This window comes from Chelonia mydas, chromosome 11 (assembly GCF_015237465.2).
Source record: "Chelonia mydas isolate rCheMyd1 chromosome 11, rCheMyd1.pri.v2, whole genome shotgun sequence".
Lineage (NCBI taxonomy): Eukaryota > Metazoa > Chordata > Testudines > Cheloniidae > Chelonia > Chelonia mydas.
Window position 1 is genome coordinate 40,847,182 of NC_051251.2, and position 17,089 is coordinate 40,864,270.

The 17,089-nt window shown below is 38.1% G+C and overlaps 1 protein-coding gene and 1 pseudogene across 5 annotated transcripts in view; both read left to right on the forward strand.

Moving 5' to 3' along the window:
- Positions 1-17,089, forward strand: part of MAP3K20 (mitogen-activated protein kinase kinase kinase 20) — a 131,270-nt gene that overhangs the window by 53,192 nt on the left and 60,989 nt on the right. For all 5 annotated transcript variants that reach the window (XM_037912580.2, XM_037912581.2, XM_043525234.1 and 2 more), the window contains exons 4-8: positions 1,096-1,197; positions 2,758-2,823; positions 6,022-6,050; positions 6,157-6,294; positions 15,368-15,454. In XM_037912580.2, coding sequence (XP_037768508.1) covers positions 1,096-1,197; positions 2,758-2,823; positions 6,022-6,050; positions 6,157-6,294; positions 15,368-15,454 — 422 coding nt within the window. The remainder of the gene's footprint in view (positions 1-1,095; positions 1,198-2,757; positions 2,824-6,021; positions 6,051-6,156; positions 6,295-15,367; positions 15,455-17,089) is intronic.
- LOC102941329 lies at positions 11,416-11,932 on the forward strand (annotated as a pseudogene).

The following is a 17,089-nucleotide window of genomic DNA, read 5'->3' on the forward strand; positions in this document are numbered from 1 at the left end:
TGATTTAAAGTACTGAAAAATTACTGTCAAATGGCATTGTGGAGTTCCAAGTTTGTATTTGTGACTTTAGAATCAATTGTGCTCAACTTGCAGTAAATAGATTGATTTCTCTAGACTTTCAAACTCAGCTTGGGCTCTGAAAGTCAAAGTAGATTCTCTCCATCACATACACCATCGCCAACAATAAAGAGCCTGCAGGCCAAATTAGCCCTTTAGGGTGAATGTCTTCACTGGAGTTGGAGGTGTGATTGCAGCATGTGTAGACATGCCTGAGCTAGCTTTGATTTAGCTAGCTCACGTGCCGACTGCAACATGAGCTAGCTGCCAGAGACCATACCCAGGCTCACTGGGGGGCTTGTACTTGGGCAGCTAGCCCATTTTGCCATGGCTTCACTGCAGTTGGTACCTGGACTAGCTACTAGCTATGTCTGCACATGCTGCAGATAGACCTCCGACTGTGGTGTAGACATACCCTTGGTTACACCTGTGCAACCACACTTCTGTTAGTGGGTTTTCACAGATGTAATTGTTCAGAACAAAGTACTTCGTAAATTATTCTGTTGAGAATGAACAAGAAGGAATAGAATCCACCTTGCTTTCTTATCAGTGTTGGCTCTACAGGGATAAGAACAGAGAAAAGCAGTACAACTTATTTTAGTCCCTTAAGTCAGTAGATGAAATTCTGAATATGCAAATGGAGCAGACCTCCTGAGTAAAAAGGTGACATTTTACATAGTTGCTTTTCTGAGCAGAACTGTGCTCATCAGACTTTTTTTTAAACATCCCAATGTACCTGTCCCCAAATACTTGTCAAGCTCCTGATCTGGCTAATCTGAATTCTGTTTATGCTGAGCCTTTTTACTGTCTTAATTTTAAAATCCACTATTTGCCTGTCTGGGGATAATTAAAAACAAAATGCCTCTATTTTACACCCGTGCAGAATACAGCCTGCTGTTAACTATTGAACCCACAGAGTCTTATTGCAGAGTTTTATATGAGGATTACATTGGTCTATCAGTCGTTGGTGGGAAATCACCCAGCTTTTTGACTTAAAAGCAACATTTTGACACATTATGTGTCTTTTTTTTTTAATAGAATATGCTTCTGTTGGCTCATTGTATGATTACATTAATAGCAACAGAAGTGAAGACATGGATATGGATCATATCATGACCTGGGCAACTGACATAGCGAAAGGTAAGAGGCTGATTTTTAACAATAACTCCTTCCCGTTGACCATTTCTGTTTATGTTTTGGCTCTAAATCCCAGCAGAATATTTTTCATAGGTGACTGTGTATAGAAATATATTGCATAGATATGTCAATATCTAGGTTTAGGGCTTGTCTACATAGGGATAGTCAGGAAAGTTAAGATGAAATAAAGTGGCCGCAGTGCACTTTAGCTTAAGCAAAACTAAGATCTTCCCTACGCTGAGAAGTTAATTTTGTTTTAAGGTGGGTGGAGCGTGAATTTTAAGTGGAATAGCTATTCCTGATTAAATTCCTGTGTGGATGCTTTCCAATAAGAGTGCCTTATTCCAAATTTGCTTAATCCACTTCCAAAGGGAGTTAGTCAGGAATGGCTATTCCAGAATACCTTCCCATGTAGACAAGCCCTTAGTTAAAGCAAACTGAGACCACTTTACTTCTAAATGAGAGCATCTAACACAGAGGTTTTATGCACTTTAAATAATGTGCTCTAACTTCGCACCTTCAGTTAATTTGTCTTAACTTGCTTTAGTGTCTAGACAAGCCCTTAGACTATTCAATGGAACAGTTTAATTAGAAACTATCCAAGTAATTCAAGACAGGTGGATGCTATTCTGTATGTATTGTACCACACATAAAAATTTTAAAACACACTTCAAAATTTCCCAAGCAATTTAAGTAATTTTTAAAAAAACAATCAAAGTGTTAGCAAACAGTTTTTAGTTCCTTTTTATTTTTAAATACACATTCAAAGACTAGCTAATGCTTTACAGCCCTGATCCTGTATTCAGATTGGTCAGCACTGATCCCTTTGCACATGTGGTGTCCCGTAGAAGTCATTGTGGTCTTCAGGAGTCCATGCTAGAAGATCTCAGTGCCCCAGAGCCTAAATGGCTAAACCACAGTTTATTTTTATCTATTTTTAAAAAGTTTGTAAGTGCAAGCCTTTTTGGAGTTTTATCTCAACATACCCAAGTTACTCGCTAAATAGTTTCATCTGAATAATGAAGGCTAGTGGTTACATTTTATATCCTCCAAGCACTAGAAGAAGGTACAGCAGATAAGGCATTGGGCTTGTCATTGTGATTAACTCTATGCAATTATAGTTTAAATCCCAACAATGAGTGTGATGCTTAGACACAAGAGCAAGTTGCAGAATACCTCCAAATGTTGGGACGCAGATCATATTTCTGGTCGATAAGACACTATCTCTCTCTGAAATCCAAGCATCAGCGTACCTAAGACTCACCCAGCTCTGCCTGCATTAGATATATACAGATATTTAAAATAGGAAATGAAAGAATAGAAATAAGAGCATAAAAATTATGCATTGGATGGGTGATATCTCCATCCTTTTATGTTCATGCACATGGCACTGTATTACATGTATACTTTTTACATACTTAGGGCTCTCTACATGCAAATAATCACATAGGCAATCAGCATTCCTCTTCTAAAGTACTATAGATCATCATTAACACAAGCATTGACAATCAGTGGCCTTGCTAAACCAGCATAATTTTACAACTTTCCCTCATTTTTCTATAGGAATGCACTATTTGCATATGGAGGCTCCAGTGAAAGTAATTCACAGAGATCTAAAGTCTAGAAATGGTAAAGTAACCTTGCACTTAAGTTATTCTATATTTCTACTTTCAGTTAATGTGACAGTTTAACTTTAGCCTTCGAGAGATACAGGGCTAAATCTTCAGCTGTAGCTGAGATATGCAGCTGAGGCAGAGAAAAGGCAGTACTAAGCCATCTTTGTGTTCCCTGCCCTGAATCCTGGGGATATCTGGGCACCATTCCAGTCCCTGGCATAATTCAGAGCAGTCTGTAGTGCTGCTTTAAATTGTGCGTTGCTTCTCATGGTCTGTTCCAGCAGCCAAGGTTTGACAAGGTACTTTCCCTTTTTCCTGGAAATGTCCTGTATGCTGAGGCCCAGGAAGAGGTGGTGGAGAACTGCTTTGAACAGTGCAAAACAGCCAAAAGGGACTTGAGAATCGGACCCAGTATCCTCTCTGAAAATGTTGTGGTTCTTTCAGCATTGATTGAACTTTTGCAGATGATAGTGCTTCTGAAGAATGTAAACTGGCTGTGGGGTTTGAATGAAACTGTTCTACTTGGTTAGTTCCAGGTCAGTTATGAAACATGCTGAAAAGTGACTTTAAGTGAAATATTTACTACTAGTAAGTGGCTTACAAATTATTCTGAGTCACCAAATGCTGTATAAGAATGTCATCCATGGAGAAATGGCTGGATGTAGTTTCATTCTTAAGTATCTTTTTAAGAAAATATTTATTTTCTTTTATAAACTTTGATTAATCATTGATGCTATTATTACTAACGTAAATCTCTGGGAGGGATCATTGTGAGCCTTCATTACTGTAATGGGAAATATTGGACAGTTCTTTCTGTATTTGTAGTTAGTTAGAAATCTCTCTCTATCTTTTGAATTGGAAAGATTGTTTAAGGGTGAGCAAGGCTCACATCAGTTTTTGAGGTAAGCTTATTTTTTTGTGCTGAATATCCCCACTAACTAGGGCTTAAAAGGCATTCAGAGCATATGTTTCAATTTACCCATCTGAAAATTTTATTTAGTTTCCATGAAAATTTACTGGAGGTGTGCCAGAATGTACCATTTTAGGAAGTCATAGATGGTGATATAATCAAAGGCTGCATGAGACGTTTTGACACAGAATACTACTTTAGAGGCCTATTGAGAAATCTGGGTACAGCTGACAAACTTTCATGGAAAGTAAGAACAACCTTTAAACAAAAGAAAAGTTGAAACTTCTTAGTGTGCTGAATGCTTTCCACAATTTGGTTAACTCAAAACTGACCCAAAACATCCACCTTTTAATAAATACCTTTTTAGTATCGGTATTCATTGGTTTATTACTATTGCCATGAGAATTAATCTTCATCAAGTCCTAATTTGGATGTAAGACCAAAATAAGCATAGAAAACTTTTGGATTTCAAAGATGTGGGCTCTTGCTTTGCCCCAGGGATTTATCTGTAATCCTCAAAATATCAAATTTTGTTTAAAATACAAAGTGGAGGGGCACTAGTGGCAGTGAAATAGTGGGGAATTCAAAGAAAAATGCTAGTGTAGACAATGTCATAATGCTGTTCTCTGACTCAGTTATAGGGATTCTATTTTCCTGTCCACATGAGCCAAAAATAATAAATAAAAATTAGAAGACAGATGCTCCAAGCTGTGACAGAAAATCATGCTAGTGGTGGATGGCTGCTCTTGTAGAGTGGACACACCCTTATTGGTTTGCAGCAAGGTCTTGTTTTATCTTTTGTTCCACATGGGAAGGAACTGCAACAAAACCTGGGACCTGGAATCCCTATTTTCCCCATCTCCCAAGAGGTACAAGTAATGACAACTTCTCTTTTCCTCCCTCGCCAGACAGAGGAGAAGAGGGAGGTGATAGAGTACTTAACATCCATCTTTTATGTGCATTCCAAGAGGGATTGATACAGCGGAACTCACTTAAAGGTGATAGACAACAGAAAAACCCTGAGATTGCACTGTTTTTTTCCGCTTCTTCATCATGATGAATCCCTGGAAACAAATTTAGTAAAAAATAAATCCCAAACTACCTTTTTTCTCCTGCTTATATTTTACATCAGATATTCAATTCACATCTTGTCTGCCCTGATTTTATCTCAGATGACTAGAGAACTAGTGAAATGTCATGGTAGGCAAGAGAGTGAAGGTTGAGATGTGAATTGAGAGAGAGTTTTTTTTTTTTTAGTCAAACTCCTTGATTTTTCTGTTTTTGTTTTCAACTATTCAACTTTTCAATAATTAACTTAGGGGATACTGGACATCTTTGTTAAAGGTTAAATACCCCTGCCTCTTCAGTTAAGGTGTTAGAGCTTACACTGAACAGGAGATATTTCCCAAGAGGTCTTTCAGCAAAACCAGTAAAGACTGGACTTTACATTCCTGATATTCTAAAGTAAATCAAACAGAACAATAATTTTGACTAGGTGTGTGAAGGAAACCTTTAGGTGGCAAGTTGTCTGGTGTTTTACATTATGCAGGAGGGTATGAGTCCAATTTTTTAAGCATCTTTATCAGCTTACTATTCGAGTTGAAAGAAACTTCACTCTAAGTAAAGTGACACTTCAGTGTAAGAGGATTGAAAGTCCATTAAAACAAATCTGGACTTTCACTCCACTTTCTCTGTAAGTGGAATTTGACTCTAATTGCATTGCCTACAAGCGGGTTCCACTGTGTTTGCTAATGCGCTGTAAAAGTTAGGGTAAAGGTGATTGTGGAAAGGTGAAAAGTGTCACTGCTGAAAAGTGTCACTGTGAAATGGAAAAATAATTCAAACATCACACTGAATTTTCTCTGACTTATTTGCAGCTAATGTCAATAAATGGATACATACAGTGGGTGAAATTGTACCCACAATTACAACTGTGCAAGGTGTTTGAGGAAATGTGTAAGGGAGGATTGAATTATAACTAAGGAGTTAATTGTAGCCTGTTTCTTAGCAAATTAAATTTTCATTTATTAGTAAACTATTAATAGACCTTTTTTGTAATTTTTTTTCTAATGCAGTTTTAGAATTTATTCATAGACTTTCAGGTATCTGACAAGTGTTCTTCGAACACCTCCCAAGAAATCAAAAGAATTGTGTGTGCCAGTGTATTCAAGTCCTGGATCAATGTGGGATCATTTTTCTTTATAAAATGTCAACTGGGTTTGCCATTAAGATGTTAATAACAAGATACATTGTTCTTCTTTGAAACGTAATTCACTTACATTTTGTTTCTTGATTTTCCAGTTGTTATAGCTGCTGATGGAGTATTAAAGGTAGGAATATTTTAATTATTTGGAAGGTTTTGCAGCTGCTTTGCCTGATATCTTTGAAGTCAAATGAATGAGAAGTTGGCATTTATTGTTTGTTTGTTTTTGCCAGATCTGTGATTTTGGTGCCTCAAGGTTTCACCACCATACGACACACATGTCCTTGGTGGGTACCTTCCCTTGGATGGCTCCAGAAGTTATCCAGAGTCTCCCAGTGTCTGAAACATGTGACACATATTCATACGGTGTGGTGAGTTGCTTTCATTTCTTTCTCTGTATTAAAGGAGCACTGGCATAACTGATTTAGTAGAATGTAAAATGTGAAAACAATGTTCCTAAATAAGGGCAATAGAGAAAGTTCACAAAATTTCATTTCAAAATAGATTCATGTATTTTATAATTACAAGCTGAAAACTGTTAGTATGAGCAATGTCTTGCATGCTTAGTAAGATAAGTATTTGATTAGATTGTGCTGCGTTGCTAATCTGTGAAATGCAAACTGTATTTAAAATACTTTACTATCTCTTTCCTGCCTCGTGACATAAGTAAACAGTTTACAGTTTGTAACTGTGTTGTGTTTGCAAAGGAATGGATATTAGTCTATCAGGAGCAACAGGTTATATTTTAGTAAGTTTATTAGAGAGGGTTGCCTAGAGTATTTCCATACTTGTGTGTCATGGAGTTGGTTTAAGAAAGGTGGTATTATGCCACTCTACCACTCAGATTGCTATAATAGCCTGCTACAATCAGCTGATAACTGTTCTCAAAGGTAGAGAGGCACTGTATAGAAAGGTTGGTAAAAGTTTTGTGGGTTCTGCCACTTATTTAAAGGGTGGGAAATGAACCTGTTTGTAAGCAAATAAATGTTGTGAGTGAAGTTTGGGAATATAGGAATTCTTTCACTCTGTTCCTACTCTGCATCCTTGCAATCAATCCTGTATTACTCCATAATTGAAGCTGACAGACAGTACAGCAGAGAGTAGGGGGGGTGTGGGTGTGTGTGTGTGTGTGTTAGTTAAAGGAGAGGAGATGGCAGGAATTAACAAGTCCTTCCTGACATATTTTTGTCAGGTTTTTCTTAATCAGTAATGTTTTAAACCAACTCCCCCAGCCATTCATCATTTAAACTGATGACCCAATGTAAGAGAAAAAAAAAAAAAGCTATGCTGGCAGATCCAAAACTATAGTCTGACTTAATTGAGCTAAGACACCTACAATACTAGGATGTAAGCTAGCAAATGTAAATGTTATGTAAGCTGTTATTGAAAACGACAAAGTATTTCTTATTGAAGGGAAGCATTTCAGTTCCAAATAGGGAAGAAAAAAAAAGAGAGAAATTCCAAGCTAGTTCTAGAATTGTCTAGTTCAAAAGTTGTTACAGCTTAGTCAGTGTGAATTAGCTGTAAATAAAATTCTAGTGAGAGAACTTAAGGAATTCATAGATTCATAGATATTAAGGTCAGAAGGGACCATTATGATCATCTAGTCTGACCTCCTGCACAACGCAGGCCACAGAATCTCACCCATCCACTCCTGCAAAAAACCTCTCACCTATGTCTGAGCTATTGAAGTCCTCAAATCATGGTTTAAAGACTTCAAGGAGAATCCTCCAGCAAGTGACCCGTGCCCCATGCTACAGAGGAAGGCGAAAAACCTCCAGGGCCTCTTTCAATCTGCCCTGGAGGAAAATTCCTTCCTGACCCCAAATATGGCGATCAGCGAAATCCTGAGCATATGGGCAAGATTCACCAGCCAGATACCCAGGAAAGAATTCTCTGTAGTAACTCAGATCCCACCCCATCTAACATCCCATCACAGGCCATTGGGCCTATTTACCATGAATATTTAAAGATCAGTTAATTGCCAAAATCATGTTATCCCATCATACCATCTCCTCCGTAAACTTATCGAGTTTAATCTTAAAGCCAGATAGGTCTTGGAAGGCTATTCCAAAACTTCACTCCTCTGATGGTTAGAAACCTTCGTCTAATTTCAAGTCTAAACTTCCCAATGACCAGATGATATCCATTTGTTCTTGTGTCCACATTGGTACTGAACTTAAATAATTCCTCTCCCTCTCTGGTATTTATCCTCTGATATATTTATAGAGAGCAATCATATGTCCCCTCAACCTTCTTTTAGTTAGACTAAACAAGCCAAGCTCCTTGAGTCTCCTTTCATAAGACAGGATGATACGAGGAATGGAAAACCTAGTAGCCCTTCTCTGTACCCGTTCCAGTTTGAATTCATCCTTCTTAAACATGGGAGACCAGAACTGCACACAGTATTCCAGGTAAGGTCTCACAAGTGCCTTGTATAACGTACTAAAACCTCCTTATCTCTACTGGAAATACCTTGCCTGATGCATCCCAAGACCGCATTAGCTTTTTTCACGGCCACATCACATTGGCAGGTCATAGTCATCCCATGATCAACCAATACTCCAAGGTCCTTCTCCTCCTCCGTTACTTCTAATTGATGCGTCCCCAGTATATAACTAAAATTCTTGTTATTAATCCCAAAATGCATAACCTTATACTTCTCACTATTAAATTTCATCCTATTACTATTACTCCAGTTTACAGAATTGTTTAATATATTATTATATCAGGTATAGCACAAACCGTAGGAGCATTTAGTTGGTAAAGTTAAAGTTTATTTGTCCTGTGTATAAACAGTAAAGATAATTTGTTAATTCTGTGATTATAGGTAAAACTCAGAGAACTTACAGTATAGCCACATGCTAGCCAGTTCACTATTAGTGAAATATTTTAATACAATAACCTTCCCACAAAATGGTTTTGCATATATATACAGAGTTACATTGGCCTATGACTTGTTGTCTTATAGTGATATTTCAGTGTGCATAATAATATGTGATCCATATGGCTGTTTTATCATTCATATGTATTTTGGAGACAAATATGTTCTCCTATGGACACGTCCAATGTTTTAGAATTTTTAGATACTGTCATGGGGTGCACCACTCACTGCTTGTCTGGCACCACCTCCTGGTCACTCAGGGGATTAGCTCTCAAGGTCGATGCCCCTTTCTGTGGTCGCATCCCGTCACATTGTCTCTGTCCCAGGAACTGCAGCTCTTTGTGACTTAGTCCTCCAGCTAAGTCACTCAGCATTCCCCCTTTCGGGGTACAATCCTTCAATTCCCTGTCATTACCACAGTGACCCAGGCAGTCTTCCCATTCACTGCCCTACTGGTTTATACCATGCCCTCGGTGGCTGGTAGGGGAAGCCAGGTCCACCCTCTACTCCATGTTCCAGTCCAAGGAGCCTCAACCCAGCAGTTCTGCGCTTTTCTTTCCCAGCCCTCGCTGCTCCTTCCCTGGACTGCTTCCTACAACTCCTTGTTCCCCTCCTTGTGCTGAGTGTACCAGGTCCAAACTCTCCACCCTCTTCTCAGGGAGTGACTGCCCTTTCCCTGATCCATCTGTTGCCAGCTTTCTGGCTTTATAGGCCCCACCTGTTCCTGCACAGCTGAACCTAATTGCAATCAGCTCCCTGGCTCTTCCTCCAGGTGTGTGGAGTTAATAGGCCTATCTGGCCATCTTAACCCCTTCCAGTCCTGTGTGGGATGGATACCCCATCACAGACACCTATGACCTGATCCACCCTGATTATGTTCCAGTTTTCCACCCCTCTAGCACCATTGGTTTCAATGTAGATATTCAGGTGTAAAAGTAGAGTAATGCAGTGGTGAATCAGACTCTTGCAAAATGCAGTGGTCCAGATTCTCTGCTGGGAATTACTGACTTAGTAAAGGATTTGTCCTAGTATATCTTTGAAAGTTGGAATTCTCCTCAACTAAACTTTTAGACTGGTAGTGAATCTGCTTAAAGGCTAAGAATTAACACCTTTGAAAAAGTAGATCTCTTGCTCTTACAATGATTTGATATATAAAAACAAATTTTGAACAGTTCACTTTCAAAGTGTAACACTTGCCAATGGCCTTTGTGCTAGACAGACAAATCTGCTTTTCTTCAGCTGAAGTGCTGATAACAAAGAGCAGGATCCTTTTCAAATGTAAACTAATGAGACGCTAGGAAAGGTCATTCTGTTTGCAGAATCTGTAGTCTTCCCTACATTTTTTTTTTTCCTGGAATGGGTTTACTTTCTATAAACTATTATGTGGCTGTGAATGTTGTTTGTTGTGTAAGAGAGCCTCTTCCCATCAAATGACCAGTAATTTCTGTCAGCACTTAGGCCTGAGTCTTTCCTCAGCTGAGGTGAACTTTCCTATTTGCAAATGGGTCGTATTGAATTAGAAAGGATCTCTCAGATATTGCATTCCAGTGTTTAGAGTAATTTGTTCTGCTCTTCATGATTGGCTTAATGGCTTCCAAATTCTCCCTTTGAGATTTAGTAAATTATTTCATAAGGTTGACTAACAAATAAAACCAAATATTCCAGCTGATTTATCCAGACACAAACATAGGTCTTGGATTTTCTCTGAACCACCAAATCGATACTGCTCTAAACAACGGATGCTAAGTATCAGAATCTATCAACCTAGATTTTCAGTCGCGTAGCTAAAGTTTCTTTCTAATGTCATTATGTGTTGTACAGACTATAATTCTTCACTTGTCTAGCTGCTTTGAAAATGCTTGTGGAATAATGATGTTCACTCTTTAAAACAGCCATAGCTGTTTTGAAATTGTAAAGAAATACACTCAGAACATCAGTTATTTTATCCTAGCTCTGCAGAGTTCCATTTGGATATATTGTATATGTATTTAATTTTGGGGGGTTTATGCAGTGTCTTTCATAGTTGACATATTTTAGCACTTATTAAAGCAATTAATTAAATACTGGTTGTGTAGAGGCTGTGAAGTTAAATGCAGCAGCTATTGGCAATAGCTCACACTTTGACCTGGGTGTGAGAACTTATTTTATTTTACACTGGGGTTATCTTTTTGAAAAGAATTATGGGATCTTAACTTCTATTTGGATAGGTGCAGAGAGTTGCTGGACTAATCTCATTGTCAGGTCTCATACAAAGGCCATGACCTGTAGTAGCACAAGACCATCACCCCTCCTGCTGCACTTCTTCTAACCCTGGTTATGAGTCCAAGTCAATAAGAGAGCTGTGCAAAACTATCCGTGTTCTGTTTTCTACGTGTTGTTTTCACCAGAGAGTTGAATAAAGAATGAAAAATGGTGTGCTTAAATTACTAAATTGTGACTTCCCCTAGCCTGCTTTTCTGGCACTCGGAGTTTTTTACCAATTTCATTCTCATGTGGGATTTATACTGATATCTTTCAGTCATACAGATGAAGTGGTAACAAGTGAATAACACAGACTCATTAACTAGTTGCAGTGCAGGTCTATTTACCTGGACTCTGCACGCAGGGGGCCGAGCCGGCAGTGATGGCCAATGAGATCCGTAAGGCGCAGGCCACCCGGCCCGGGGGGGAAACCATCTTTGGGAAGATCATCCGCAAGGAGATCCCGGCCAAAATCATCTTCAAGGATGAGGGAGTGCATTGCGTTCCATGACATTTCACCTCAAGCTCCAACGCATTTCCTAGTGGTTCCTAAGAAGCCAATTGTCCAATTATCTGAAGCAGAAGATTCAGATGAATCTCTTCTTGGGCATTTAATGATTGTTGACAAGAAGTGTGCTGCTGAATTGGGCTTGACCAACGGATACCAAATGGTCATGAATGAAGGGCCAGATGGTGGGCAGTCTGTCTATCTTGTACATCTCCATGTTCTTGGTGGACGTCAGTTGGGCTGGCCTCCTGGCTAAGATGCAGCAAGAATCACCATTCTGTGTGAAAATGATCCCTGCATAGATTTAATACATTGCCCAAGAATCCAACTACTGTTAACATGTTCAATTACCTTTTTCTGTAAAGGGCAGTAAAAGTTTTAGCATATTAAAAACAAAACAAAACAGGAGATGTGTAGAACATGTAAGCATAGTCTCAGCCATAGAAGTTGTGAAACAGTTTGATCCTTACATATATTTTTTGTTATTTTTGTTAAACATCTTAAAATTATATATTTAATATGAAATAACATTATAGTAACCACTTCAAAACCACCTTGAATCATTTTCATCTCATTCAGCTTAACTCAAGGCTAGTATTAAGTATCTTTGGATGGCAACATCTACAGCTCTCATCAGATGGAAGAATGGATCATTCGAAAATCTTCAGCAGATCTTAAAGAGGCTGAGGAAAGAGGATCTGAGAAGACCCCATTCTACCTTCAAAATCCCTTCTTTCGTTTCACCCTCTCTAACAGCAGTATTCAAACAATTAAATTCAGGATTGATTGCTATGCTGAAACCCTCTACATGAACACAAACTTTTACAGGTAGTGTGGATTAAAAGGGATATCCTCATTTATTTGGTCTTCCATTATCCACATTCCAGACCTAGCCACTACTGACTAGTGTAGTGGTCTCTTCTAAGGATTGTCTGAACACAGTTATTCCTGATTAGCAATCACTGATAAACTCCTTGTGTGCACACCCTTATTCCAGAATAAGCTTAAAGGTAAACCGGAACAAGGCACTCTTATTCTGGAATAAGAGTGTCCATAAATGGAGTTAATCAAGTATAGTTAATCAGAGATAACTCCATGTATAGAGTCAAGAAGAAATTTGTTGTGGGTCTGGTCTTTATGAGGACTCTTTTACAAAAAATCTGCTGTTGTTGCTACTGCCATTTCAAAGCCAGAGTGGTAACAAGGGGCAGAGCTCTCGTGTAGACAAGACACCAGCGGCCACCAGTATTTTAATCATTGTTGTGTAGACCTGCTCTGAGCAAAGATAGACAATACGGTACTTAAACTGCTGGCAGCTCCCTGGAGCCCTGTCTGTAGTGTTCCCAGCATAACTGCCCCCAGTGGAGCTGAACTTGAAGTAATAGTGGGAATTTTTAGGAACTAAGTAATGTTGGGAAAGTATTTGAAACTTTCTGAAAAAGACAGTCACACTCTTGCTCTTCATTTCCTGTCTTCCTCCCCATATGTTCACTTTCTATCTGTTCACAAGAAGGAGACTGAGCTCTAGGGACCACAATTTGCAAATCTCTGCGGTAAATCCTTTTATGTATGGTTCTCTGAACTGTGTCTACAGTTAGACTGCTTCCCTCTGCAGTTTTGGTTCCACTTTGACTGACAGTCTAGTGTAGCCAATTCATAAGACTGTGTTGAAACTCTTACAAAAACAAGGCAATTAAAATGTTACCATGGAGCTCCAGTTTGGTGGGAAAATCTTTATCTAGATTGTTGATTTGAATATGAAATTGGCGTCACTGACAGAGCATTGTTCTACGTAAATCTTTTGGAATAAACACAGAGACTTTTGGGACTCAAGTTCCTCATCTTTTGGCTTTCTAATGCTACTAGTGAACAATAGGGATACTAAAAGGGAATTCTTCCTACTTTTCTCAGATTCCTTAATCTCTTCTGGGTTATGAAGTATAGTCTGGAGTATTTGGAGCTAATACAGTTAGGTTAGGAAACCAGTGAGCTGTATAAGACAATGGAAATGTACAAGACAATGGAAATAAAAGTAAAAATGGCATCAAAAACGAATTCAGTGCAAAATGTTCTGTGGAAACTTATGTGCATGAATGGAAACACAACCACTACCTGTTGTGTGAGAAAAGCAAAATTGTTGTCCTTTACAGCTACAGGCTTTTGGTGGTATATGAAACCTACATATTTCAATATGTAATATTGTTCATCTGAAGAATTTTAAATAATATTTTACAATTCTAACCATTATTATACATTTGATGTGTGATCTTTAGTGAGAATTCCTGTGGGGTTTTGTAGTACATAGGGCACAATAGCCCCACAGTTATACAGATGAGGTAATTCTGCGAGTCTGCTCACCTGCACAGTTTGGTGGCTTTTGTTTTATGCTGACTGCTTATTGGGGTATCTGAGCTTCATGGGAATACCAAATTAGTGAATTTTTTTTTTGCAGTTAAATTCCCTTCTTTTCCTCAGCCTTACCAGCAGATGTGTGGTAACTGGAATAACAAATTGAGTTGTATTTTCCTTCTTCTAAAGGGAATGAACTAAACCATACAGGGGATTGGGTAACTGTATGAATACTTTCCCTTGAAAATTTTTAGTACAATGACTTCTTCTAAGATACTTTTACCTTTACTAATCAGGTTCTGGCTCAAACAGAATTATTAGCAGCTCTTTTGATAGAACACCCTGTTCATTTGATTTTTCTGCTTGAACAGTGTCCGCCAATATTCTTGCATGTTCCTACTAATTACCTTCAAAGTTGGCCATAATTCATTGAAAATGATGTGGCTTGAATAAGCCTGAGTACTAGCCCAAATAGCATAGGATATCAAGACTTATACAAGGTGCTTGGAACTTTTGGCTAAGTGGTCAATAAATGTTGGCCCCTTTTTGGTGTGTTTTGAGCTGAAGAAGTTTTTATATAGTTATTTATATCTGTATCAAGAGATACATATATGGAGATCCAGTGTAGTAGATACATGTATGAATGGAGACAAGAGTGACTTTTAATTTGTTGAACTCCAATATTATGTTTCTATAGTAGAAAAAGAAGTTGGGCTTATTGATTCTTAGCTCTTTTGGTGATGTTGATCTCATTTTTACAAAGTATTTGAGATTCTCACCTACCATTTGATTTAATGAGTTGGTGCAATATGTGCAAAAATGTTACATGTATACACAGATGGAGGAGATCCTCCCATGTCTGAAAATAAAGTATTGTAGGGAGATTAAAGATAAAATATTAATATCCGATATCTGCTATACCACTTAGTTTAATATAATCACAAACTTGTTGGCAGCAACAATTATTATATTACTTACAAAGTATATTTTGGGTTGGGTGTTTTGTTATAGGCATATCAGAAGCTAAAAACGTATAGGCTCAGATACTGTTTACTAAGAAGCGCCATTTGTAGTTGTATAGAAATATTTTAAAATGTAGGATTATTGTAATGAAAAGGTTTGTCTAGTGGGGTTGGGGAGAGGGAGTTCACTATCTTGCAAGGATGAACCACCATTTTATGGTATAAAGAAAAGAGAATATTTCCTATGGGTTTCACAAAATTGCAGACCCTGGGCCCCGCGCAACACAGTTTTTTATCTGGTTTTGCTTTAGAGAAAAAAACAGAAATAATAAAATTAATTTAGTGAGAGGATCTTGCACACAAACATTTGTCCAAGTTACTGCAAATGGGATCTGGTTGCCGATTAATTGGATACAGATAGTGCTGTATCAGGGTTTAATGATGTATTTAAAATACAAAGTACAGAAATAAAAATTCTTTTCTTTTTTTTTCTGCTCCAGGTTCTCTGGGAGATGCTAACAAGGGAGGTCCCCTTTAAAGGCTTGGAAGGATTACAAGTAGCTTGGCTTGTAGTGGAAAAAAACGAGGTAAGACTACATTTCTACATTCAGGTACATAGATCAGAAAACAGTATTGGGGTTTTGCAAAAGACTTTTTCATCTTCTTCAAATTGAAAGTAAGTTCACGCGTATGGAAAGATTAGCAGTAGGAGCTAACACAAAGGGTCAAAGTGATGTTATTCCTCATGAATGGACCCTTTACATCTAATTGTTGCAGCTTCACGTCGTGATGCTGTAGATCAAAAATTGTACAAGTACTGTACTAGTTTCTCAGTCTCAATTGTAAAACCTAGGGGTTTGTTCTTAGTGATGAAAGAAGCCATTGCGTCCAAGGTAGGGGAACAGTTTAACTCCATCTCCTGCGTTTAGGACATCTTTTTACTGGCCGGGAGTTGATATATCTGTAAGAGACCTTCAGCTACTTCAACTTAACTCTCCCAGCAGGAGTCACTATAGTACAAGAAACTGCCGCTTAGATGAGAATTTCAAAAATAAAAGAAGAAAAAATAGTTTAAAAAAAAAAGAGAGAAATTACAGTTTTGCCACCTACGTTCAACACTACATTGAAGATGAGCTCCTCACTGGTATTGGCAAGGCTGTGGCATAGCTGCAAGCTTCCTCATGCAGAGTCTTTCCATTTCAAAAGAACTTCAGTGGTGTAAACACCGTTTGTACAGCGTCCCCAGCCTCGCTTTTCTTCTTTGCACAAATTGAGGCTTTCAGTTAGTTGGGCATGTGAGCTATATGTCTGAACACATGGTTCTTTGATATCAAAGACAGTAACTACATTTAAAAAACATTTAAAGTTGGGACTGTACCACACACAGACAAGCATGGAAATCTCAGTTAAGAGGAAACCTCTACTATCTAGACATAGTGGAAGCTTGGGTAACATTATAATACAACCCAGTATCTCTACAATAAAATTTTATATTCTTCTATATAAACTGTTTCCCAAAATACTTAAATAAAATAGAGTTAAATATTAAATAGCAGAGGGAGAGACAAATGAAGAGGGAAACACCTTTGTATTTTTTCTTTTTTAGTTCTGTTTGGGGACTGGATTGGTTCCACTCCCTGTCCAAGTATATGAGATGTCCAGATTAGTTGGAAATGCTACATTAATAGAGAGAAGCCTTATGAACTCAGCCTTCTACAGAATAATATTTCCAGAACAGGAAACATAACGGGATTCCTTCTCCCATTATGGAAAAAGCCTCATACAGCTAATGCCAAGTTATTTTGGAGAGAGAGACCAGAAACTTTTCCATATACTGTATATGGCATTCCTGTGCATATCAAGTACACAGGTTTATGCAGGATCTGCCATACAATACCAGACCATTTAAAATGATTTGAAGAGAACTGATTTTCGGCTGAAAGATGTTAAAGGGTACAGATATATTTCCTCATGGTTTTCCAAAGCAAGGAACTATTAAAATATATTATAAGCAAAATATGGGCATGCCATGCTGCCTTACATGCCACCAGAAGAAGCTTAAGAAAAAACAAGTGTCCTTCATGAACCTCTCAATACTAGATGTTAGTTGCAACAGTATGGTGGTGCCTATTACACAGTCTTCCTTCCTAAGTGGTGCAGTGAATGAATTGACACTGATAGTTTAACTCTCACAGATTATTTTTTTAATCTGATCACAATCT